A 26380-nucleotide genomic window follows, 5' to 3' on the forward strand; every position below is an offset into this window, starting at 1 on the left:
TTATGTATCTTAGTGTAGTCTACTTGTGTGCCAAGTTATATTGAAATCAGACCAAAACTGTAGGAGAAGTAGCAATTTGAAAGAATTTCACAGAAATTTCTATTTTTAGTAACCACGGCAACACTGTTCATCGAAATCAAAAACCGATACACAGAATTAATCTTAGTGTAGTCTACTTGTGTGCCAAGTTATATAAAATCAACAAAACTGTAGGAGGAGTAGCATTTTGAAAATTGTTTCAGAAAAAAAAACGGACGGAACAGAAAATAGTGAATATAAACAAATCAATCATTTTCCGTTCTGATTTAATAACCAGGCATTATAGGTGCAATTTGAGCACAAAATTGGATCTAACTCCTTTCTGTCAGTCTAAAACTCTTAAACTTAAATTGCTCAATACGGATAAATCCACAGATTTTAAAAATTTTTATTATGTCATGACAGTCTTTGACACTAAGTTGTGGCAGGGCTCAAATACTATAGGCTTTTTGTACGGGGCTGCTAATCTGATTTGTGTCAAAACAGCTTTCAAAATCAATAAAGAGGAGTTTTTCTTCCATTGTTTGTCCTTATTTGTGTACATTTCATAATAAAAACAACCTACAGTTTATCTGATTTTTTACTATACAGTTCCATCTCTTCTTCATTTTACTATGCTTAAAAATATTGTAACTGATATGCTACACTTTAATGAATGTATTACCGTATTCTTCCTTTTTAGCACCCTACTCCCATAAGCACCCCTGGATATTGCTTGTCTGAGAATAATGGACCCTTTATGCTTTATTAACATGTTAACTTGTACCAGTTATGGTTTCCATCAGAGTTTACAAAACCATCATATCTATATACAAAACTGATTGAAAATTTGTACATGTTCCATGAAATTGACCATTCTATTGACCTGTGTCTAAGCATATAAAGAGTGATTGACACAATCTAAGACAATTCATTTTACTGAACTAAACTTTTGATGGACGGTTAAGGCATAAAATTGAATTTAACAATCAGTTTCTTTAATTTCATCATTGTTATTTCGTTATCAACATGGCTACCAAAAACTCTCTTATTTAAAGCAATATTATATGTGCCCAGGACACTAAATAAGGGGGATACTTATAACAAATATCTATAATGCAAAATAAACACAACAAGCATTTTGAGATAACATCTACATATATGCATGGATTACTAAACATGCTACTGTTCACGATGTAGGCAGAGAACAAGTACAATAGTACAATATAGTTGTTTCTAATTTTTCTTATGTAAGTTGTCTCAGAAAAACACTGAATCAATTCTTCCTGTCCTTATTTTTTTTTTTTTGAAGTGCTTTATATTAATAATTTATACACTGTAAACCAACTTTTATTCACGATGACTTTATTTCACAATTTACCAGGGGAAAACTAGTTCACAACAATTAATTTTCACAATCAAGCCTTTTTTGGATCTGTTGTTAATAGTCACAGAGACTTTAAGGACTGGTTCACGGTGACAAATATTTTGCGATGACAAGACTCTTGCGAACTACGCAAAAATTTCTCGCATGCAAATAAAAGTTGGTTTACAGTACTCCCTGCATAAAGAACTTAAATCTGACCAAATCCCTAAATGTTAGTGTGTTTAGAAGCAGCAGCCATCCTCTAATTAAAACCAGTGTCAATTCAGACATTTTAATCAAAGCGTTTAATAGCTGGTGTGTTGATGAAATCTTCATTGTGGCCAAATGGTTATTAAAAAATCTAAAGTTGTATTCATTTGGACAAAACATACTAAAACAAATTATGTCAAACAGATGGACTTCTCTTACTTTGTAAATATCAGGCCATCACTAATCAGTGATTGTCTTTGCAATAATGATATTTTTAAAGGAGTCCTTGAATCAGTTGACTTTAGAAATAAATTTAAAATCTTTTTAGCATTAAAGGAAATACTCTAAAATACTATTATTAAAGCATGTTTCTCTATTTCTCTTGCAAATGGCAAAATATCTTTCCAACTGAGCATGTATCAAGTTGGTCTCGCAGATGTGTATTGAAATTATGGTTTCATTTAAATTTATGAGAATATCTAACTGTTTTACTTAATAATGTTCATAAAATGTAACCATTCAAACCAAGTAAGACTCATGGATCATGTATTTTTTTTTTAACTTGAGTTTACATTTTTACATAAAATCTGATATTGCGTTGCCATCAGTGACGGAATATAGTCTGAGTTATGAATGGAACGTAACCACATGAAAATGTTTTAGTATCTGTATAGAGGTATATTTTTTCTTATTTTTTTAATTTATAAATAAATTTACTATAAAACAGTACCAGTATTTCAATGAATAAATATGTGACATAAAACACATAACAATTAATAACCTTTATCAACACAATCAATGTTAATACTTGATATCGCGATTACTTAACTTAGCGGAACTCTTTCGCAATGGAGGTAGGAAACGTCTGTTGACTAAGGGCAAATGTGCTATTGAATACAATGCAAGATCGATCATTGTAGAATCTATAAGGACAGATAAGTAAAAAATCCTGGTGGAATGCCTTGCTAAACAATCGCTGAACCATCCTAATAATTTTTTGAGAGGAGCCAATCCTAAATTTTTACATTTCAAACGACATTTTTAACGAAGCGGACTCTTCTCATTAAATATTCATTGTAAATCGTCACATTTTTAAGCAGATAAAATAAACTTCCCTCATTTGACAATCTACTATTTGGACAATATCTGGCAAAACATTGTGCTTTCGGCATTAAATTGTTCGAATCAGTTCGATTGTCACTACTGTAAAAAGTGCCATGTGCCCCAGAAATTTAGACCTTTCTCGACTCCCCCGCAAAAGAGCGGTAGTAAGTTAGATAACTGCGAGGTTCTCGTTGGTACTCGCGATATTACGTATTAGTCTAGCCAAATACTATAAGTAATGCTTTTACATCTTTTCTTTTAAAATACTATGTGCTTAACATGCTTTATGTATTTGCTGCATAATCAGCTTCATTTCTCTAAATACCATGTTTCACCTCAGTGAAAAATAACATACTTTTTTTTAAACAACCCCTTCAAATGCTTATTGGTCACATTTGACAGAGTAAATTCGAGTTTTCTCTATACCTCCGGCGCCTTGTCCACCTGAATAAGGTGTGTAATCTTAATGGGGCATATTTTCACTCTTTTAATGCCCACAAAACAAGTTAATTTACAGTGTCTGGCATTTTAAACAAAAATATGGGTCATATTCTCTCACAATAACTTCTTTCAACATGGCGGACCATTATCATCAAATAAAAAACATGCTTTATATTTTTTCGCATTTTAAGAATTACAGGTGATTCGATCAAAATATCCACCCAATAAGTTTGAATAAAGTTTATAGTCATATTTTTTGTTGTCAGAAAATTCAAAAAGTAGTTTGTCACATGTTTACACTGTAATAAAACCATGAAGAAATCTAGGTCATGCAATAAACTCACCTGAACTTGTGAAAATTACTCCAAGAAAGACCAATATAAATAACATTTTCTGAATCCCTAACGCCAGACCAAAGTCTGACAGTCCAGAGATGATTTGAAGCAGACATCAATAAGCTTTAAATGAGGTGCAAGACTTTCTAGTTTTTGGTAGCCCTTACATATTTCTCGTTCAATCATCCCGGCCATTACAAAAAAGTTGTGGAACTATTTTCATCGCATTATTAATGCGCTTGACAGGTGCCCGTGATTCGGTCAAGATTAATTTGTTTACATTTTCTAAAGAAAATAAGTATTGGAGATATATATAGGTATCGAAATAAGAAAGAGAAAGCGTTGAAATAATGATTTTCTCCTTCTTACACATGTTCGCTATTGAGAAAGAACAAAAAAGTTTTGATTACAATTCGAGTGTTTAATTTTTCAGGCGCAATACCTCTTGACCTTTATGGCATGAAATTTAGGCATCTGTCAAAAAAAAAGTATTACAAATTTATCTGGGATAAAAGTGTCTAGCTGCTACTCCTTTGTCTTTCTCTAAATTACAATACTATTTAGAAAAAAAAAGAAATATCCCTCGTTCTTTTATTTCTTTTCTTTTTTTTTAACTTTTTAAATAAAAAAGCAGTATTTTCCCTTTCAAGAATAAAATTGAGTAACACATAGTGGACATCATACCACAATATCATACATGCACTTCTCACCTTAATTAGTTAACTAAGAATACGTCCTATCAGTATTATACAATACATATAGATGCCTGCATTTAATTATCACGGGGCATTTTTTTTTAAACATTGATTTCTTAAAATTAAATATTACATATTTTATCATTTGCTATTATCAATATTACATAACATGCATAAGATGCATGGTTCTTCGCCTTTTTAGGAAATCTAAGATTTCCCTTGTAAATGTTTTGGAAGAAAAATATAAGAAAATACTCAGAAAATAATCTTATAATTTAGAACATGTGGAAAATTAATAAAGTTAAGTCATTAAATTAATTAATTATTCATTATCAATAAGTATATTAACAGACATGTGAGGAACAACCTTAACCCGGGGGGGGGGGGGGGGGGCTGTATTTTGTTATAGATGGAGACCATGCAGGAGGACCTGAAACCATAAACTGAGTTCAACAGATTTAATTAATTAAGTCACAATTTTGGACATCAATTATTTTATAATTTCGCGTATTTGCTTAAAAATTTGCAATTTCCTTTAAAATTTAAATTCTTACAAATTATGAAAATTTAGTTTTACTATAAAATTGTTTTCAAAGTTCTATTGGTTTGGAATTTTGACTTTTAAAAGCTTGTTCACAGTTGGATATAAACAAAAATTCGCTTCTATTCTACATGTTCTATATTCTGTAAATGAATTAAACGTCAATTAATTGAGGCTGCATTTCATCATAGAAGGAGACCACTAGATCATGGCATAAACTTGTGTCGAAGAAATATGCATGATGACGGTTTTCAAAAATCATCTCATTATCAAATCTAGTATACACACATAGTGAACGCTTTTTATCAGGTTTACAAGAGTTACAGTCCTTTATAAGAATGACTCGAAGATGTTTGCCCTGTGTTTATCTCTTTTTTGTATTTTAAGCATCTGAATATAAATCTATAGATCCAAACTATCAAAAGTTATGTGCACGGTTAATAATTTTTTCGGACAAACAGATTTACAGACACAAAAAACTATGGAATGCATCCTCTATAAATATTAACGACAGTCAATTGATGTATTGATTTTTTTCCCTCCTAAGTTGCTGTTATAACTGGATCTTTTTTATGCCCCCATAATTGAAGAGTTAGGGGTATATAGTTCTTGCCCTGCCCGTCCGTAAGTCTGTTTGTCCGTAAAAACTTTAACCTTGCCCATAACCTTTGAGTGGGCGAGGCTATGGCTTTCACATTTCACAGGTGTATCCCTTCTGAAAAGAAGTTGGGCACCACCAAATTTGACCTCTTGACCCTGGAGTTTGACCCACGCTAAAAAAAGATTCAAAAACAAACAAACAAACCAACAAAATATCAGCACTTTAACCCCTTGAAGAGTAGTTGCTTGGACTTTCATGCTTCACATCTGTTTTCTATCAATGGGTGTAATTTTTTTTTTGGACCTTTTGACCTTAGAGTTTGACCAACTTAAAAAAAAATATTAACCTTGGCCATAACTGAGTGCTAAAGCTTTCATATTTCGTAGGTGTATTCCTTGCGAGAAAAAAAAAATTGGGGGGGATACCAACAATTTTGACCTTTTGACCTTCACCTTTGGAGTTTGACTGGCATTTGAGAAACTTTTACCCTCGCCATAAGTTAGCCGGTATCAGAGAAATCAGAAGAAATGTTTAACCTCCTGTTTCAAAAATCTTATTAGTAAAATGATTTTTTTTTATCTCAAATTCTTTGAAGAAACAAAAACGTGACATCACAATCAATAAGGCGTCACAATGTCATTGACGTCATAATCAGCACGCTTTATTAGCAACATTTGTTTACGAGAGACAACACGAAAAAGGAATTGATCATTACAATCCTAGTTGAAAAGATGTCGACAAACCCGCTTGAGGTAAGATTTTTTTTTTAATTTTGTCAAATTCGTACATGTGAATGTTTAAATGAAATGGAAACTCAATATAATTGTCAGGGTGAAAATTAATAGATGTATCTCATTGTATCTGAAATTACTATACACCTATTAGTTATTATCGGACTAGGTGGCGGGTTGGGGTGGGGCACATTGTACATGTACATAAGGGTCAGAAGTTTGGTTTTAAATTGTCTTCTATCTATACTGTGATGATGCAATATAATCTTACCTAAAGCTTTGATTTATTGATATTTTATTTCCAATAATTTATCAATTGATATCATTCATATTGTCGGTCTATGACGTCACGTTATTATTACGTCATAATTACATGCATGAAGTAAAAAAATCTACTAAAAGTTTACTGGAAAACTGTTAGACCAGGAGTAAATATTGTTTAGCATGGTCATACAGTTAATTTTACTTCGGAGTAAAGTATGCATTAATTCAATCGAAGAAAGTTTTTCATTCTACAAATTGTAATTAGTTGAGGTAAAGAGCTTAGAAAACAATATTATATTGTAGAATTCTGTTGAGTTGAGAGAATGTCTGAAGAATGGCACGCTGTCTCTTAGAGACCTTGATAACAAGGTATGTGTGGCGTTAGAGATTGGGCAAAGTTTAGTTCATATGGATCATGACAAATATACCTAAACATTCTCCAGTATCTGATGAAAAAAAAACTGAATAATGCAGAACTCTTTCCTCATCATTAGATAGTCAAAGACCAATTAGTTGCAACGTGTTTAACTTTAATAGCAGAAGAGACGATCCTCCAAGGGCAGAAGAAGGCGAAGCAAGACAAAGACTGGAAGAACTGAAGAGGCAGCTGATGGCGGTGAAACTAGAGCAAAGGCTATGGAAGATCCAGAACACAGCAAGAAGGAGCCAAAGGTTATCAAACCTTCTAGGACCAAGAAAGTTCCGAAGGGAAGTGATGTTCATGTTGGAATGATAAACCAACACAAAGATTCTGATGAAGAGGTAGGGGTTAATGTATTGCTTCAGTCTTTAATTTTACAAAAAAATTACAATTTTCTTTACCAGGAAATAAAAAATAATAAAATAGTTAAGAGACATCTTTCTCCTATTATTCAGACTGTACGCAGCCTCCTTAATGAAGCTTTGGACACAGTAGTCAGACAATGTATTGCTATCGAGCACAGGTAGGGGACGCATACAGATATCAAAATATTACAACTTTTTATTGCTTAAAAGTATAAAGCAAAATGTTTATATTTCCACCTTCCAGTGATGTCATAGTTTTTTTTTTGAATCTGTTATAAATTTGATACCTTTTTAAAGTACAATTTTTAAAATCTGAAACATACTTTTGTTTGCTTATGTCTTATATCATAAAAAAAGTATGACAAAATATGCATTTTTAATTTAAACTATTATAAATAATGACAAAAAAAATTCGCATCGGCAATTTTCCGTCTTAAATTTTAAGGGAAAAATAAATTATCTTAATTTTTTATATTTCGAAGTATATAATTATACTTTATATTTCTAAAATTCCTTTTAGTCAAGCAAAAGAGCAACGTAATGTTGTGAGTACCGTGGACTTTCAGCGATCTGCAGAATTGGATGGAAGAATGAGGGCGCATATGGAACAAATGAAGGCCGAGAAACTGGCAATGCAACAGGTATCATGCATAAGAATGATACATTGTATGACTTGAAAATATATTTTTATTTGTACAAAGTTTAGTATATATCATACTTATATTGTTTTTGAATTTTTAGATTATGTACAAAACAGCCTCAGAAGTCGTCCAGGATTTATTCTCTTCCGCGGCCAACAATGCAAGGTTTATCCATTCCCTTATATACACTGACCTTTAATACAAAAATATAACATATTGTTAAATGGATATACCGGGTAGTATTGCGGAAAAATGTACGTGAAAAATCGGGAAAAAAAATTCTTACGTATATTTATATTATATGTTTATAGCAAGACTGAAGGGACAGGTGATGGCGATACAACAAAAACAGAGACTATGGAAGATCCGACAAACATCGCGAACGCTTCAGAGGTTACCAAATCTTCAAGGTCCAAAACAGGACTGACAGGAAGTGATGTTCATCTTAAAATGAGAACCCAACACAAGGAATCTGGAGAGGTAAGGTTTTATATTAAATTGAACTTGTTTGTTTGTTGTTGTTTAACATCCCTCTCGAGATTTTTTTCACTCATATGGAAAAGCCACCTAGCTCTTGCCGATTGAGAGTTGCAAATTTTGACCTATTACTCGGCGCTTAGGGCCATTGAGCAGTGTGGAATATTTTTCGTACCACCAAGATTGCGATATGGCACCTCAGTTCAGTTAATAGATTTAGTGACTAATCAATGTCTAAGTCATAACTAGTTCCGAAATTGGTCGGATAAGACAATACGCTGGATAAGACAATATTTTAAACAAATACATGTAAATTTATTGGAAAACTTAAAAGTTTACATCATTCTAGGCAAATTTCGGAGTGCAGAACAATCGGATTAGACAAGTTGCACTGTAAAATCATATTTTTAACAGGGAAAGAAAAGTATTATCAAATCATGTTGCTAATACGATATTGTTGATTTATTGTTTTAGATTGCACGCAGCATTCTTGATGACGTCTTGGACACAGTTACCAGGCAATGTATTGCTAACGAGCAAAGGTTTGTAACCCAGTTAGATCTTAAATCTTATAAATCTTTATTTCAGTGTGTATGAAAGTTGAACTTGATTTTCAAAAATATTTTTAAAATTTGAATGCTCTTTTTTCCAGTATTGAAAATGAACGGGCACTTATGTTGGTTCTTGGCTGTGTGGCAGCTTTTGATGATATGAATCAATTCACGAGGAAGTTGTATGTGGACGAGAGAAGAGAAACTCAGGAGGTTTGAATTTTGATATTCACTTCAACATTGTTTTTTTTAAGAATATTTAAAGTACGATTTCAAATAAACTATATTTTTCTATGGCAGTTGTTATACAGAGAAGCAAAGGAAAAAGTAAAGAACTTGCTGCGATCTACAGATTATAATGCCAGAATGAGGGTCCAAGTGAAACAAATAAACACCGAGAAACGGGCAAGGAAAGAGGTATTCACAAGATCACTGTAGATCACAAAATTTTCGCGACACACTACTTTTGCGAGTTATATATTTGATAATAATGAGCGAGACAATATTTTCAAACCTGTTTGATTTTGCTTTATTGTTTTTATGCTAATAAAAATAAACATGATGATAAATTTTTCGCAAGTAAACTGTATCGATCAATTATACGAAAATAAATTTCTCGCAAATAAAAGGTACAGTAATTTATTAGATTATCTGTAAAACATAGTTTGTTTCTGCTTTACCAACCGGTCTGACTCAAAACTTTTATCTCCACGGAAGAATTTTCTTTATGCATTCCAAAACTTTGTCATCTTATCATTTACAATATTTTAATTTCATATTCGCAAGCGTTTTTTTTTTAATTTAAAAATCTACATTATTTTTATATCATTTTTGGTGGGCAAGCCGATAGTCTTATATGTAATTCTCAATTGCTTAATTTTATTTATTTAATTTGTAATACCCGGTATATTACACAGATATTCTCTTAAATTTAGATTGTGTACAAGGCGGCCTCGGAAACCATTGAGGATCTGTTCTCTTGCGCAGCCAATAATGCAGGGTTTGTGCATTCGATTAATAGAAATCATCTTTTATATATTTTTTTAAAGTTATTTTGGATAATTGCGTTTAAGACATAAAAAATACTTTTTTGCATATAAATTAAAGGTTTTATTTTTAATTTGCAGCGTACAAAATGTTATTGAAACAGAGTTGACCAATGACGAGGTACGTACCTAGCTAAATCTTTCATACAGTATATAACTTTTATATTGCATTCAAAAAACATGCATATTATCAAGAATGAGTATCAATTAAATTCGTTTTTGTTTTATTTATATCTCAGGAGACAGATTGTGAGTTACCTGTGAGAGGCTGGAGAAGATTTGTGTGCTGCGGACAGACATACAAACTAAAGGTAAAGATTATACAGTCTGATAATGTACAGTGTGTCCTCTGTAACCCAGACACTTGGATATAAGAAGCTTTCAGATAAGACCCTCCCCCCTTATTTAAAAGCTTATTTTGAATGATGAAATACAGTAAAATGACTAGCACAAGCTGAAAGGTAAAAGATAAATGTTACTCAAATATATAAAATTATAAATAAATAAACAAACAGAAAAAGAAACTTTCTTTACTAGTTTATCTGTATTCAGTTATCTTAAAATTCCCTTTATACTACATCTCAACTTTTTTTCTTGTGTTTTTGCGCAAATTGCTCTGGTAAATAATATAAAATTTTCGTTTCATTTCAGCAAAAGAACAAGTTTGGATTGCTTTGTCGGCTGCGACGCTTGTTTACACGCCGTTAATTTTGTGTTTAATTTATTTTATTTGAAAACTGATTTTATTATCTTTATCAGTATTGTATATTCATTTAAGTCTGTCATTTAAAGAAAAGAGATCTGTTTTAATTATTTGGAGTAACTTTACATCATAACTCCAGTTTTCATTTTATACTAAAACCTGAACTTAAAATAAACGGGTTTTTCAGTAAACCTATGTAATAATAAAAATTGTAGTAGTTGTTTTATTGTAAAAACATTACTGAGTAATCCTTTTTAGGATACTAGCAATTTTGACCATGACCTTTTGTTTGATAAACTTTTAACATTCGCAATAAGTCACCATACGGGGACATCAGTGTTTTACAAACATATCTTGTTTATTAAATTTATCATTTTTTTTATGGGAATACTTAATACATACCCAGTAAGTCACTGAGAAATGATCTACAAATGATGGTTCATTTTGTATGGAGTGAGAGAAAGGATTGGAGGCTGAAATTTCCGGATGTTGCAGCTTTATAACTTTGACCAGAACCCTTACCTTGACTTAGGAACATTATATTTGCATGTACGAGGGTTGATCCAAAAGTTCGTGGAATTTCTTTCTAAAATTTTATCGTGATTTGATGAAAGTAATCAACAGGCATATTTATCATACAGAGTCATAATGAAACAATATTGGAAAATTTCACCACTTTCCAATAACCAATAAGGTCACACTAGCTTTCTGAAAATGGAATAGTTGTATAATCCAGGGGAGACTTCGACGTAACCTCAAGTTAGATAAGTCAGGTTTCACAACTATCCATTTTCAGAAAGCTCGTGTGACCTTATTGGTATTAGGAAAATTTTCAACCAATTTCACTTAAAATAAATAAAATAAATAAAAATTCTACGAACTTTTGGATAAGTCCTCGTATACTGGTAATTTTCAAATAAAAAAATGCATAAGAACAATACCCTGAAAATGTAACATAGTTTTTTGTCATACAATTTTGGTTTAGAAGATAATGATTCTTTCAGAAGGAGTTGTCAACTGTACAGCTATTCAACGAATCTCCCAGACAAAAAGACCTGCTTTTGCAAAGTGCTAAAAAAGTTTTTTAGCAATTTTCATTTGTTGGTTTCTGATACAATTCCTTCCAGTGTATATGGCTTATCAAAAGCTATGCTTCTCGATATTTTGATTCTGGTTTTATTTTTAAACAATGACGATATTTAAAAGCGTCACACAAACGAAAATGGGCAACTGAAAGCAGGTGTACTACAGTATACAATTGCAAGAGCTTTCAATTGTAAACAAAGCACCAAATCTAACCTATAACACAGTTATATATAAATACCATCAAGCATGGAAGGATGTGGCTGACCGCACGTGACATAAGCAACACATGGTCGCTTCGATGATTTGGGTAATTTTCATGAATGTTTTACAATAACGTCTGATAAAACATTAGCTTCTCTAAACTGCACAGTATACCTAGCAAACCGTTTTCAGTTGACTACAAAATGCTGGAATTCTTGCCAAAGCCTTAGGATTATTCATGCCATTGTTCTGACCCCACAGCACCCCAAATGTCCACTTCAAAGATCTCAGATCAATGGCCCCAGCACACTGCTGAACAATCTGGTTATTAGGCAATAATGTTCATCGCAAAGCCTGTTGTAAGTTTAAGAGTGCATAAGCTTCGTAATGAACGATTTACAGAAAACTGCCTCGGTACGTTTATGGAGTTGGTTGTGGGAGTGTAATGATATGGAAAACTGTATTACTTAAAAGTAAGACTGATTTGGCTCATATAAAAAGGACTGATGGTGGAAAAAGGCACTCTAAAGATGTTCTACCTGCAGATCCTTACCTTAACCTTCATTCTCTCCGTACCAGGAGGCACACAAGGCTTGGACATCTCTTTTCCACTGGGACCGGTTGGAGGCAGCACGGAGCGCCGTGTTCCAGGTGTTCCAGCCAGCATTGTTTCGCTCCACCTCCACCATCCGTCGCCACGTTGTCTTGGGGCGATTCTACAGTTATTTGAACTACTCCAGGGGTCTTCCCATTCAAAAGCGTCTTCAGTGCAGTCCTTATTTCCTGTGTGGTGGTTGGCTCAACCGGTTAGAGCGTTTGCTCTAGAGTCGCTAAGTAAGAAGTTGAATCTTACGTCGCGGGTTCGAATCCCACTGTGGAACGTGGAGACAAGTCATTCGGGTGAGACCGTTTAAACCGAGGTCCCGTGTCGCAGTAGGTACTGGCACGAAAAAGATCCCTCCCTGCTCAATGACCCTCAGTGCCGAGTACAGGACAAAAAATATGCAGCTCTCCATCGGCAAGTGGTGTATGGTCCCCATATGAATGAAATATTCTCCAGAGGGACGTTAAACAACATACAATCAATCAATCCTCCTCATCTTCATATTGTGGTGTCTCTGTTGAGTACTTCCTCAAGTTGTTCTCTCCATCTGGCAAGCCTCGTTTCTTTATTTTTCAGAAGCTCTCCATCTTTGCCCTTCACTGCTGCTGTTTGTTTATTACTCTTTCTTGTCAGCTGCTCTTCTATGCTGTACGATTCCTTCTGCCTCCCGTTCTCGGCTGCTTTTTATGATCACTCAGCTTTCTCTGCCATCAATCTCCTCTTGTCCTCTCTCGCACTATTCTTGACTGCTTTGTCTTTCTCCCTGTAATTTTCCTTCAACCTTGTCTTGACTCTTTCGGATCTTGTGCATCTCTATCTTTTTCTTGGTGTTTTTTCTTTCATCTATCAACTTCAAGGTGTTTTCGCTAATCCAGGGTTTACTTCTGCCTTTCCTGTAGCCAAGTGCGTCCTTTGCTGAGTTTACATATACCATCTTCTGTTGTTCTCAAATTTTCTCGATGTCTTAGTACTCTTCGAATTTCTTTCTCACACAGTCATTGAATTTTGCTTTAACTTCTTTTTAGGCTTTAACTTCTTTTTAGGCTTCTACATCCAATCTTGGTTTCAACTTTTTCTTATTCTTATATAAATGTGTGCTGAGCCGTAGCCTGATTCGGGTCTTTACCAGGTAGTGGTCGCTGTTGGCACCCGCTCCCCTCTGAACCTTAGTGTCAAGAACAGAAGATCCCCACTGTCCATTGATGAGATGGTCAATCTGGTTTTTCGCTGTTCCAGTAGAAGACACCCATATTGCTTCGTGTATGTCTTTGTTGGGAACAATGTTCCTGTGATTACAAATCTGTCGGTCTGACTAAATTCACACAGTCTTTTTCCATTTTTGTTCTGTGTTCCCAGTCCATGGATACCCATAGTTCTTTCATATCCATTATTGTCACTCCCTACCTTGGTGTTGAGGTCCCTTATGGTAATAATGATGTCGTTCTAATTACATCCATCCAAGGTCTTTTGTTACTCCTGATAGAATTGGTCTTTGTCCTCCTCTTCCTTTTCATTATGTGGCGCATATGCTTGGATCACCGACACTCTTCTGTACCTTGAATAGAATCGTTGCTGCCATGATTCTCCTACTCACGGTGTCCATTGCATGAGTGATTTCATTGCCTGCTGGCTGATCATAATGACAACTCCTCCCTCATGCAGTTCTTCATCCCCGCTGAATACGACGGTCTGGCCCGGCGTCAGTCTCATCTTCCCACCTCCTGTCCATCTGCACTCACTGATTCCCAAAATGCCCAGTTGGTATCCTTCCATTTCTCTCACAATCTGTGCTGAAGCTCCTCCTCTATACATTGTTCTCACATTCCAGTGTCCGATGGTGAATGTTTGTTTGGGTGTCACAAGGGATCTAGTCGGACACTGGGCTTCCCTAAGGCTTTCACCCCTCGTCGTCTTACTGCCATAATTGGCAGTCCCCGCTTCACCCGGTCCTCTTTGCTCTTTGATGCCCGTTGTTTCTGTAACTGTTGTTTTCCGGGAGAAGGTAGTCGGCCTACTGCCCAACCCCCAAGCTTGGAGGACCAGTGGTTTTCTGTCAGTGTGTCTTTCCCATGTGCTGCTTTGGTCCACTGCACCTTCTTCAGTCTATCCGGTGCACCCCTTACTTAGTGAGGGATTCCCTATCTGCAACCCGGGGAAGGCGCCTCCTAACCATCGCAGTCCCAGCTGAAAGTCTACCTAGAGCTGTATTTTAATCTGACAATACACAGCTTGTTTGACAATCAGATTCTTTCAAAGCAATTAACAGCAACCTTTTTCTGCCATGGTCATTTAAATTATCAGATTTAAATCTAATTCAGCATGTATTTGATAAAATGGATAGGCATGATTTGCTAAAGACAATCGCATCGCCAGACTCTGCAGCAGCTGGCTGACCAAAAACTCCACATTTAGAGTAAGAGAGTATTCCTGTGCAGTTTTTAAAACAGAATGCTTTCATTAGATACTGCTGTAGCGTAACATTTGTGTTTGTGGGGTGCATATTATAACTGATCCTTAATAACCTTGAACTGTCTATGATTTTAAGTTGAGTAATTATGACATATAAGTTTTACCTATATTGTAAACGTCGCCTGCGTGGCGCAGTGGTTAGAGCTTCTGCTATAGTGTCGCAGAGTAAGGAGATAATCCTTACGTCGCGGGTTTTAATCCCAATGTGGGACTTGGCGATCCTTAATTCGGACGAGACCGTATAAACAGAGGCCCCTTGTATAGTGCTGACACAAAAAGATCTTTCACTGCTCAGCAGCCATAAGTACCGATAGTAGGTGACAATTTGTAGCCCTCCACCGGCAAGTTGTGGCGTCTCCTTAAGAGTGGATTTTAATACGATAGACGCTAAACAACAAATAATCAGTCAATCCATCTGTTGTTTACCATATTTCTTTAAGTGCATTATTTTTCTAAATAGTAGAAATTAATATTCAAGCATTTCTGCTTTGTTAAGAACAAAAAAGACAATTTGAAATAAAATTTCTCATGTCAACATTAAAACTTAGGAAATTACATTAACATGATCATCTGTACATGTAGCATGTATTTTATTTTAAGTTGAATCCAAGGGACATACACAGCAAAGTTAGACATCAAGTCTCTGCAGTACCAGGAGAGTCTGTCTGGTCTTCATTGCCGACATTTTCAATGCGCTCTTCTTTATCAGTATGTTCTTTATCTGATCCATCTGTGTCCTTTGCAATGCTTTGAACTGAAGCTGTACTTGCAAGCAAATGAAGTTTATTTTCTAAGAGGTTGAAATTGTCTTCTTCTGAAGATATAGTGCTTGTTGGTACTGATTTGTGGCGAGAAAGACTCTGTTTAGCTGTCTGCACATTACTTGTAGGGGAAAGCGGTATCGGTGCTTGTGCTGGCATTTGAAATGGATTTTGAAAGTTGGAGAATGGGTAAGGATAGGGATAGAATGGTGAGGGAAATGGTAAGGGAAAAAATTGGTGGCACTGATAAGGATTGTCGATCTTTATACGCTTTGGATCTGCATCATTTTCGGGAGATTTTGCCTATTTGACTTATCTATTATGTAGGCAAATTCATCCGCATCATTTTTTTGAAGGGGATGGTATTTCATTTCTGTATAGTTTTTTTTTTTGAGAATGATAACATCCTTAAAAAGGATGGACTTTTGGAATATTTTGAGAGATTTGACTTTTATAAGTCGTTCTTGCATCACAGAAGCAAAGATATTGGTAATCTGTTGATAGGACGATACCATGGATTTTTCAGCTTCAAGATCTTTAATTTCTCTTTTGAGATTTTTCAGGTTCTCTTCCACTAGTCTCTTCTCTTGTCTAAAGTCATTATGAAATCTTTCCTGTCTGCATTTGAAATAGTGCATTTCTCATTATATTTTTTAGAGGGCAAAATTTTTTCAAGGATTTTCCTTTCAGCTTTGTGTACAATCCGATAGCTATTTGAGCATCTCAAAACTCTGATTCCAAATGGCGCTGGTACACTCACTGGAGCCAGTAAGTTCTCATAAACCTTTTCAGTTTTCGCCAGTACACTCCTCTTTTCTTGAAGTTTGGTTTCTATACCGACTTTTCAATCTCACACAAAGTAGAACCCATCCTCCATTTTTGAATAATAATACATGTATTTTGTTAATAAAGTTTGTAGTAAAATTTCCTTTAGATACCCCCTTTTAATGCTGTAAGGTTGAGCACAGGCAAATTTCAGGATTTAAACAGGTAAAAAAAAATTCTTTGGAAAGTTCCCCTCCCCACTTTATAGGTGCCACGACAGTATAAAATATACGCTTTTTATATTTATTGGTATTACATTTATTAGATTCATAAAAGGAAGTACGACGTCGCGGGTAAGAATCCCAATGTGAGACGTGGAGATCGGTCTTTCGAAAGTGACCTTATAAACCGAGATCCCGTAACGCAGTAGGTGCTGGCACGAAAAAGATCCCACACTGCTCAATGGCCCTGAGTTCCGCGTATAGAAGAAAACATATAGCTCTCCACCGGCAAGTGTTGGCGTATCAAATTCTCGAGAGGGACGTAAAACAACACTCAAACAAACAAACAAACAAACAAAGGAGTTATTACTTAGTACGTGCTGTTTTTATACTTTGCATTTAAAGGTGGGGGTGTGATTTAGGACATGACTTGCTTTTCAAACACTTGTTCGACTTGCGTGCCTTGATGTGAATTTTTTATATTCTACTCTTTATAAAGATCTGTAAAGGAAACCTCCCAAAAGTTTGTTTTAAATTAAGAACCACTTACCTAAAGTTGTGCATTTTCAATTTAAAATATGTTGAAATTTTTTTATACTTTAGTGCTACCTGCATAAAAATGAAAACATATCGCTTTTCTTTACATGACAACTTTAATTGAATTTATACTGAAACCGATGTGTGAAAGGGCAAAAACAACACAAAGCCAAAACAAAAACAAAACACACAAACAAAAACAACTCTGTAACTGCTTTTCAAAAGCATTCACACTCAAATTTTTGAAGAATATCATAAAATAAATTTGTTTCCCAAAACCAACTAGAACTAGATATTGAGATGGTGGTCATTTCAAAGGGCTTCGCCTAAGCAATCAACATGAAAATGTAAGGTACCTGAAAAGGGTTTCGACCTTTGATTTCGAAACTTTGTTTAAGGCCACTGCACATCCACTGACCAGTGACACTCTGTGAGTGAAGTATGAGCCACATTGGAACAAAGGGAGAGAAGATATAGCCTAGACAAGGATTTTTCATATAATTCTGCTATGACCTTAACCTTTCACCTAGAAACATGGTTTAAGGTCATTATAAATCCTTCACACAAAAACACTCTGTGGGTGAAGTTTGAGCCAAATTAGGTCAAGGAGGGAGAAGATATGATCGCGGACAGAGTGACGGATGGAAGAACGGACAGACTGATCATTATAGGGCGTCCGCAGAACAGGACCCTAATATAGAATTAGCCCACTAACAGTGAAACCGGATGGGACTATAGTTTTCCTCTGAGTCTGTCCGTCCGTCCGTCTGTCTGACCCACTTGGTTTTCCGCACTTTTTTCTAAATGTTTGCAGGTATTGAGCTGATTTTTGGTATGTAAATGTACCATACCATATGAGTAACAGACCAAGTTTGAAATTCGTTCTGCGTCATTGACTTTTGACGGAATTATGGCATTTTTAATTTTTATAATTCATTTTGGAATACAATCGTGTTCGTGATGCACTAAATTAATGTTCCAAACGAGCTTGTATCCTAAAGAGAAAAGGGTAACCCGGTAGGGGACATGACATTTTATTGCTTATGCAACATTTTCAGAATGCTTGTTTTAATATACAGAAATATAATAGAAATTGTATCATTCACAGGTTTATTGAAAACCCAGTTTATTTTAAATTCAGATTTTGGCTTTAATTGACAATTGCAGTTATGATGTAAAGAATTCCAAATAATAAAAAAAGATCTCTTTTCTTTATAAAAGGTTTAAACTAATATACAAAACATTAAAACAGTTTCCAAATAAGACAAAAATTAACGGCGTGTAAACAAGCGGCGCAGCCGAGCAAGCAACCCAGACTTATTCTTCTTTTGCTGAAATAAAAGAAAATGTTTAAGTTATTTACGACAGCAATACAGTATGTGCTAGAGAAAAATATAACAAACAAGAAAAAATAGCCTAAAGGGTATTTTAAGAGAATTTATTACAGATATAAATTTAGTGTCTTTTTCTGCTTATTTATTTAACCTTTAACACCCATTTTCATTATTCAAAATAAGCTTCAAAGAGGTTTGAAAAAAAGGGGTAGTCTTTTGGAAGCTTCATAAAGCCGGGCAACAATGTCTGGGTTATAGAGGACCCACTACAGTGTTAGACTGTATTATCTTTACCTTTTGTTTGTTTGTCTGTCCGCAGCACAGAAATCTTCTCCAGCCTCTCACAGGTAACTCACAATCTGTCTCCTGGGGTATGATTAAAACGAAAATGAATTTACTTGATACTCATTCTAGATAATAATGCACGTTTCTGAATTTAATACAAAAGTAATACATTGTTCTATCAAAAGATTTGGATGGGTACGTACGTCTTCATTGGTCATCTCTGTTTCAATCACATTTTGCACGCTGCAGATAAAAACAAAACATTTACTTTCTATGCAAAAGAAGAATTCTTTATGTCTTATAAAAAAATTATTAAAAATAAACTGTTAATAAAATATGCATTAATAATTATTAAAGCAATATGAGCTGCATGTTTGACATCGGAAAAAAAATGTTGCAAATTTCTAATTAACTATTTCAATGAAAGAAAAATAGAACATTTATAAACTTCTGTTGTTCATATTTGCTATGAAAGATCTTTTTATATGCTTCTCTTGAAGCAAAATTGAATTATTGTCGTCCTGTACAATAATGATTTCTTATAAATTACTGTATATTCGGTTGTACAGAACTATTTCTTCTGAAACATTTTTAAACTTTATTTTGGTTTTATTGATCATAAGGATTTAGAATACATACAGATTAATCATAATAACATATTTTACCAGCAAAATAAAATTCTCAAAAATGCAGCTCACATGTGATTTGTAAAAGTGAATAGACAAACCTTGCATTATTGATTGCGCAAGAGAACAGATCCTCGACAGTTTCCGAGACCGCCTTGTACACATTCTTAAAAAAAAATTAGATTATATCCGTGCAATGTATTCCAAAAACTACATACAAGACTATCTTCTTGCCCATATAGGATTTAAAAAAGGGAAATTTTTTTAAATTCAATAACGATTGCGAATATGAAGTTAAAATATAATTAATGATGGGATGACAACATTTTGGAATGAATTAAAAAATTCTTCCATGGAGACTGAAGTTTTGAGTCTGGCTGTTTTAAGGCAGTTGGTCGGGAAAACATAAACAAGTTACAGTGTATAATTTACATATTTTAAAGATGATCTAATTAACTGTAAATACTTTTTATTTGCGAGAACTTTTTTTGCGTAATTGCCAATTGGGCGACACGGTCTGTTTTCGAAAATCTTATCCTCACGTTTATTTTTATTAGCATAGGATATATACAGCAGAATCAAGCAGGCGTGAAAATTTTGTCTCGCTCCTTACTCACAAAAAAATGTGTGTTTCAAAAATTTGGTGAAGTAATCTAAAGCAATACCTGTTTTCTTGTCTCTTTCTCGGCATTTATTTGTTTCACTTGGGCCCTCATTCTGGCATTATAATCTGTAGATCGCAGCAAGTTCTTTACATTTTCCTTTGCTTCCAGATATAACAACTGTCAGAGAAATATATAAAATTTATTTGAAACCCGTCCCTTAAATATTCTTTAAAAACAAAATTTAAGTAAATGTTAAAATTTATACCTCTTGGGTTTCTCTTCTCTTGTCCGGATAGCACGTCTTTGTGAATTGGTCCATTGCTGCCACAAAGTCAAAGACCAACATAATTGCCTGTTCATTGGTAGCACTGGAATAAAGAGCATTCAAGTTTGAATATTATTTTGAAAATCAACTTTCCTATACACTGAAATAAAGATTTATAGGATTTTTAGATCTAACTGTGTTACCCACCTTTGCTCGTTAGCAATACATTGCCTGGTAACTGTGTCCAAGACTTCTTCAAGGATGCTATGTACAATCTAAAACAATAAATCAACAAACATTATAGCATAAGCAACATGATTTGATGATACTATTTTCTGGCAAGTAGTGCCTTCTCCATACGAGTGAAAATTTTTCGCGAGAGACGTTAAAAGCTACAATAAAAAAATCAAATTAATATTTAAAACCTTACCTCTCCAGATTCTTTGTGTCGTGTTCTCATTTCAAGATGAACATCACTTCCTGTCAGTCCTGTTTTGGACTTTGAAGATTTGGTAACCTCTGAAGCGTTCGAGGTGTTTATCGGTTCTTCCATAGTCTCTGTTTTGGTTGTATCGCCATGACCTGTCCATTCAGTCTCCATCTTGCTACACATATAAAATATAAAAATGATCATTAATCCGAAATAACATGTCCATTCCATATTTATATTTTTGTATTAAAGATGATAGTATATAAGGGAATGAACAAACCTTGCATTATTGGCAGCGGAAGAGAACAAATCCACGACAACTTCCGATGCTGTTTTGTACATAATCTAAAATGTAAAAAATTATATCAGTTTGATATACTAGTATACAAATGTTAATTTATGTTATTTTAATGTACAGATAAGAAATATATTTTCAGTCAAATTAGTCTCATGTACGATACTAGTACCTGTTGCATAATCAGTTTCTCAGCATTCATTTTCTCTATATGCGCCCTCATTCTTTCATCCAATTCCTCAGAGCGCTGAAAGTCTACGGTACTCACAACATTATGTTGCTCTGTTTCTTGACTGAAAGAATTGGAAAAATATAAAGTATACTAGTTTAAGATAATTTATTTTTCCCTTTCATTTAAGAGAGAAAATTGCGAATGGTTTGTCATAAGTTACTGTAATTTAAATCAAAAATATATAGGTTGTCATGTTTTTTTAATATATAATACATAAACATACACTGTCAGAGGTATAATTCAGCATTAAAAAATTGTACATTTTTACTAAACAGTATTTAATTAATGATTGGTTTTGAAGGAAAAAAAACTATGACATCACTAGAGGGTGGATATACCTCAAGTCGCTTTTTTGCTTTATACTGATAAGCAATAAAGACTTTACAAGATAACAGTTTGATGTAAGGTTACCTACCTCTGCTCGATAGCAATACATTGTCTGACTACTGTATCAAAGGCTTCATTAAGGAGGCTGCGTACAGTCTGAATAATAGAAGAAAGGTCGTTGAACTGTATTATTATTTTGTATTCCCTGATTAAAAATTGTAATATTTTAGCATATTTAAAGAAATGATACATTAGCCTTTACCTCTTCATCAGAATCCTTGTGATGGTTGATCATTCCAACATGAACATCACTTCCCTTCGGAGCTTTCTTGGTCCCGGAAGATTTGGTACCATTTGAAGCCTTCTTGCTGTGTCCTGGGTCCTCCGTAGCCCTTACTTCAGATTCACCGCCATCAGCTGCCTCTTCAGTTCTTCCAGTCTTTGTCTTGCTTCGCCTCCTTCTGCCCTTGGAGGATCGTCTCTTCTGCTATCAAAGTTAAATTCATGTGGTTTGACTATTATTGTTAAGCGAATTTGCATTTATAATTTTAAAAAGTTTTTCGTAAGACATGTATCTTATCTTTCGTGTGACCTATACTAGTATTTTGCCTTAACCTCTATTGGTACCTTTACCTTGTTATCAAGGTCTCTAAGAGACAGCGTGCCATTTTTCAGACATTCTCTCAGCTTAACAGAATTCTACAATAAAATAATAGTTTTATACTACATTTAAAAGAATTCACTTTTTTCAATAGAAATAGTGCATACCTGGCTGCGAAGTAAACTTAACTGTATCAATAAATAATTTGATGTACTAGTAATTTACTCTACATGTACCAATATCCCAGAATTTGAAAGCAATAGGTGGTGAGAACGTTTTCTGTATACCTTTTTGTTTCATGCAATGTAACTATTACGCAATTGTTTATGACGTAATAGTAACGTGACGCAAGAGCCCGACAATATGAATGTTACTGATAAATTATTGGAAAAAATATTTAAAATAAATCAAATCTTTAGCAAAGTTACGATGCATCAGTACAGCAGATAAAAGGCAATTTAAAACCAATCTTCTGACTTCTTAGGCAGCGTCCCCCCTTACCCCGGACCCGCCACGTATTTATCAACAGCTTGATAGTCCATCTGAAGTAATTTTACAAACTCACATAGTGATACGTCTATTAATTTTCACCCTGACTATTATTTTTGGGTTTTCATTTAATTTTTTTCATTTAAAAAAACCATTAACTATCTACAAATTAGACAAAGTTTACGATATCTTACCTCAATTGGACTCGCCGACATATTTAACTAAATTGTAATGATCAAATTCCCTTTCGTGTTGTCTCCTGTAAACAAATGTTGCTAATAAAGCGCGCTGGTTATGACGTCAATGACATTGTGACGCCCTATTGATTGTGATGTCACATGTCTTCGTTTTCTTTTCAATGAATTTGAGACAGCAAAAAATAAATAAATAATAATATGACTTGGTTTTTTTACTTGATTGAAAGAGATAATACATTTCTTCTGAGATCTCTGATCTCGGCCTGTGATTTTGACCAAACCATGACCCATATCGCAGAATTTTATTCAAAAGCAATGCATGTAGGTTGACGAAAAAGACAATCTTAACACTGATATTGTCCAACTGACATATAAACATATGTTATTTAAAGAAAGTTATCATTGATCCATAAGTTTTTGCCTGTGAATTATACGAGGAACGAGCAGAAAATTCTGAAAGTTTATATGTATATTTATAGAATTAAAAGAAACAACATGAAGCAAAATGTAAACTACAATGTACATGTAGTTCAATCCTCCACAGAACATAGAACTCAGAATTTCGGATGCTGGACAGGACTGTCATGCTGTGAGCCTTGTTTATACGGCGACCTTTACTCAAGCATATGTGTAAATAAACTCATGTAATTATCTTGTTGTATAAACGTAAAAGTCTATAGCTTTACTGTATACAGGGAAAATTTCGCCCCCGTTTTATTTTCACCCCTTTCGCCCTCCGTGGTCACAATAGGGCGAATTTAAAAAAGGGCGAAGTCAAAGAATACAGTATAAATTCTTAAATGGAACTGTGACTGACTGAGTTTAAAACGGGGCGAAATTGTTCGCAAGTGAAAAGTGGCGAAAATAACCCTGTATACATTATGTAGATGTAGAAATGGATTTAACGCATGATATCTGTAATGGAGAAAATAAAGATGATATCTGAAATAGAGAAAATAAAGACGAATTAATGTATCTAAATAATTTTTTCAACGAAGCACTGTAGATTATGTTATTTTTTCACAAATTTAATTTTTCCCTTTCAATACTTTATTCATAAAAAAAAAGGCGTATATAACGACAATTTTTAAACGCAATTTTAAAGGCGTTATTACGAAAGCCTATTTCAAAAAGAGAATTAAAAGGCGTTATAACGCCTTTTGAAAAGACAGGCCTTTTTCCAAAAGGCCTTTTTAAAAGGCGTTATAACGCTTTCTAAAAGGCGTTATTACGCCTTTCCATTCTAAAAGGCGTTATTATGCCTTTCCAAAAGGCGCCTTTTTTAAAAGGTGTTATTAAAAGGCGTTATTACGCCTTATGCCTTTAAAAAGCGTTATTACGCCTTTCTAAAAGGCGTTATTATGCCTTTCTAAAAGGGTTATTACGCTTTTTGAATACCCATTATTTTGCATTTAACAGGCCCGTGCTTTTAATACCCCCCCCCCCTACTGGCCAAATTCGTGGAGGGACTTCTCGGTAAAACTTCATTTAAATGCAATAATTTGCCACAGTTTTACATACTGCAACAAAATATTCAGGAACCAAGCAACCAATAGTTAATTATGAAATTTAAACTCTACAAGACTTTTCCCCAAAAAATGTGTATGTGTGGAGGGGGTATCCCATTCGCACTCGTACTACTGGCCTACTTGAAAAGGAAAATGGAAAGGCGTTATTTTATGTTAATAAATATATGAAAGATTTAATTAAAACCATCTTTATTTACGCAATTCTCTATATTCCTGCACATCTCACTGGCAAATGTTTGCATTCGTATTAAGAGAAGGCAACACTCTAATTGTGATGATCTACGATATGGGCAGATGTATCTTGGAGCTTAGCTTGCCATGAATTAAAATTCATGTCATTTGAAGATGTTTTTCTCTCTTCTTGGAAAAAAGCAGGCAAACTATCTGCATGGGTATAATGAGCAATGACCCTTGGTAGGGGTGTGCCTTGTATTAAAAAAGACTGACTTAGTTGGTTCAACATTGAAAATATATAATATATCTTTTTTCCTGGAAATCGAATTGCTATCTGCTTAAATTATTTTTTGAGAATTAAATTAGTCATATGTCTTGTTGTGAAATTCATGTCCCAAAGGTAAGATTTCTGCACCCCCCTCCCCCCCACCCCCTCGGTTGGGCTAAATATGTTTAGTCATGTATTGAAAATAAAAGGCGTAATAACGCCTTTTAGAATGGAAAGGCGTAAGAACGCCTTTTAAAAAGGCGTAATAATGCCTTTTGGAAAGGCGTAATAACGCCTTTTAGAAAGGCGTAATAACCCTTTTGGAAAGGCGTAATAACGCCTTTTAGAATGGAAAGGCGTAATAACGCCTTTTAAAAAGGCGTAATAACACCTTTTTTCGCGTTATTGCGCCTTTTTGAAAGGCGTTATAACGCTCTTTAATTTTTTTTTCTATAGATTGATCCTAATAGGCTTTCGTACTTTCTTATAACATTTGAAGAAAAAAGTTTTATATTTTGGGGAATTTTCTGCACATAAACTACAGAGAGTAAAATCAAAGAGGATTACAATCATGGAAACTATACATTTTTTTTTATTATTTTTACATTTACACACCACCTAAGAATATTACATGTATCTCGATTTTTTTGGAAGAGAATTTGTGCCCCCCGCTTAGGGAAAAAGTAAACTATGCGCAGTTCGGGAAGGGGGGGGGAGTCGGATCCCCCATGACTGAATTTGTAGAATTATTAAATGTATACATGTATACTGAAGCAAATAAAATATGCCAATATGGATAAAAAGATTTGATTGCTTATTCTTATTATGTGTATAGAAGATTATTTTTAAATGGTATATCTATCACACTGTATTGATGATTTTATGAGTTTGTACAAGCCAGACGTCATATTTTTTTCTCATATCATATGATGCTGAATACTATCATTAAAATGGGAAAAAAGTATTTTAAAAAAAAAACAGAGAAAGAAAACGCACAAGAACAAAAGTGTCAAAAACAGACAGAATTTATTGATTACTGACCTTGACCTTTTAACCTCAAAATCAATAGGGTTCAGACAGAAAGACGGACAGACGGACGGACAGACGAACTGACCCAAATCAATATCCCCCACTTTTCGAGCGGGGGACAAATATAAGAAAGTGGGGTTCCTTGAAGTAATATCCACAGAACATCGTAATGTCCTTGTTGTCCCCCGCTTTCACTGAGAATGGGGGATATTAATTTTGATCTGTCTGTCCGTATTTCTGTCTGTCTGTAACGCTTTCGTTTCCACGCGATATCTCGAGAAGTCAGAAAGTCAAGGTCATTAATCAATAAATTCTGTCTGTTTTTAACACTTTTGTTCTCGCGCGATATCTCGAAAATCCTTTGAGCTTCTGCAATGAAATTTTACATAACAACTCCCTGTTGCCTAAAGAAGACTCCTATTGATTTTGAGGTCAAACAGTCAAAGTTCAAGGTCCTCTGTGTATAAAACTTTCGTTTCCGAGCGATGTATCTGCAATGAAATTTTATACCAAAACTCCCTTGGGCCTCTCTCATCCCTC

The 26380-nt window shown here is 34.3% G+C and overlaps 3 protein-coding genes across 3 annotated transcripts in view; 1 reads left to right on the forward strand and 2 right to left on the reverse strand.

Annotated features, from left to right (window-relative positions):
- The window catches only part of LOC134282896 (low-density lipoprotein receptor-related protein 6-like), a 29333-nt gene extending 25649 nt beyond the window's left edge, over positions 1 to 3684 (reverse strand). Inside the window, exon 1 of the mRNA XM_062765310.1 lies at positions 3484 to 3684. Within this exon, the coding sequence (XP_062621294.1) occupies positions 3484 to 3529 (46 nt within the window). The 5' untranslated portion in view covers positions 3530 to 3684. The remainder of the gene's footprint in view (positions 1 to 3483) is intronic.
- A 2313-nt stretch (positions 3685 to 5997) lies between these two features.
- On the forward strand, positions 5998 to 10181 carry LOC134282924 (uncharacterized). The gene is made up of 13 exons (XM_062765351.1): positions 5998 to 6063; positions 6610 to 6675; positions 6844 to 7068; positions 7183 to 7250; positions 7613 to 7733; positions 7834 to 7898; positions 8045 to 8213; positions 8685 to 8752; positions 8863 to 8974; positions 9062 to 9178; positions 9697 to 9761; positions 9889 to 9928; positions 10047 to 10181. The coding sequence occupies exons 1-13, from the start codon at positions 6043 to 6045 to the stop codon at positions 10179 to 10181; spliced, it is 1272 nt and encodes a 423-aa protein (XP_062621335.1). The 5' UTR covers positions 5998 to 6042.
- Positions 10182 to 18306: 8125 nt separating this feature from the next.
- On the reverse strand, positions 18307 to 22909 carry LOC134282849 (uncharacterized). The gene is made up of 14 exons (XM_062765237.1): positions 22838 to 22909; positions 22187 to 22252; positions 21816 to 22040; positions 21642 to 21709; positions 21167 to 21287; positions 20980 to 21044; positions 20700 to 20874; positions 20477 to 20544; positions 20270 to 20372; positions 20065 to 20181; positions 19501 to 19565; positions 18977 to 19016; positions 18783 to 18854; positions 18307 to 18485 (listed from the first exon to the last, which is right to left on the reverse strand). The coding sequence occupies exons 1-14, from the start codon at positions 22856 to 22858 to the stop codon at positions 18426 to 18428; spliced, it is 1266 nt and encodes a 421-aa protein (XP_062621221.1). The 5' UTR covers positions 22859 to 22909; the 3' UTR covers positions 18307 to 18425.
- Positions 22910 to 26380: the final 3471 nt, after the last annotated feature.

The sequence above is a fragment of the Saccostrea cucullata genome, unplaced genomic scaffold, assembly GCF_032062105.1.
Source record: "Saccostrea cucullata isolate Sc308-1 unplaced genomic scaffold, CSIRO_AGI_Scuc_v1 ctg406, whole genome shotgun sequence".
Lineage (NCBI taxonomy): Eukaryota > Metazoa > Mollusca > Bivalvia > Ostreida > Ostreidae > Saccostrea > Saccostrea cuccullata.

Excerpts from the sequence above, each read along its gene's own strand:
- LOC134282924 (XM_062765351.1), top strand. The coding sequence starts at position 6,043 with ATGTCGACAAACCCGCTTGAG. Across the intron at positions 6,064-6,609 it reads TGTCGACAAACCCGCTTGAG|AATTCTGTTGAGTTGAGAGA; the intron begins GTAAGATTTTTT and ends ATTATATTGTAG. Across the intron at positions 7,734-7,833 it reads AGAAACTGGCAATGCAACAG|ATTATGTACAAAACAGCCTC; the intron begins GTATCATGCATA and ends TTGAATTTTTAG.
- LOC134282849 (XM_062765237.1), bottom strand. The coding sequence starts at position 22,858 with ATGTCGGCGAGTCCAATTGAG. Across the intron at positions 21,045-21,166 it reads AGAAACTGATTATGCAACAG|ATTATGTACAAAACAGCATC; the intron begins GTACTAGTATCG and ends TTTACATTTTAG. Across the intron at positions 20,373-20,476 it reads TGTATTGCTAACGAGCAAAG|TGCTACCAATGAACAGGCAA; the intron begins GTGGGTAACACA and ends TCTTTATTCCAG.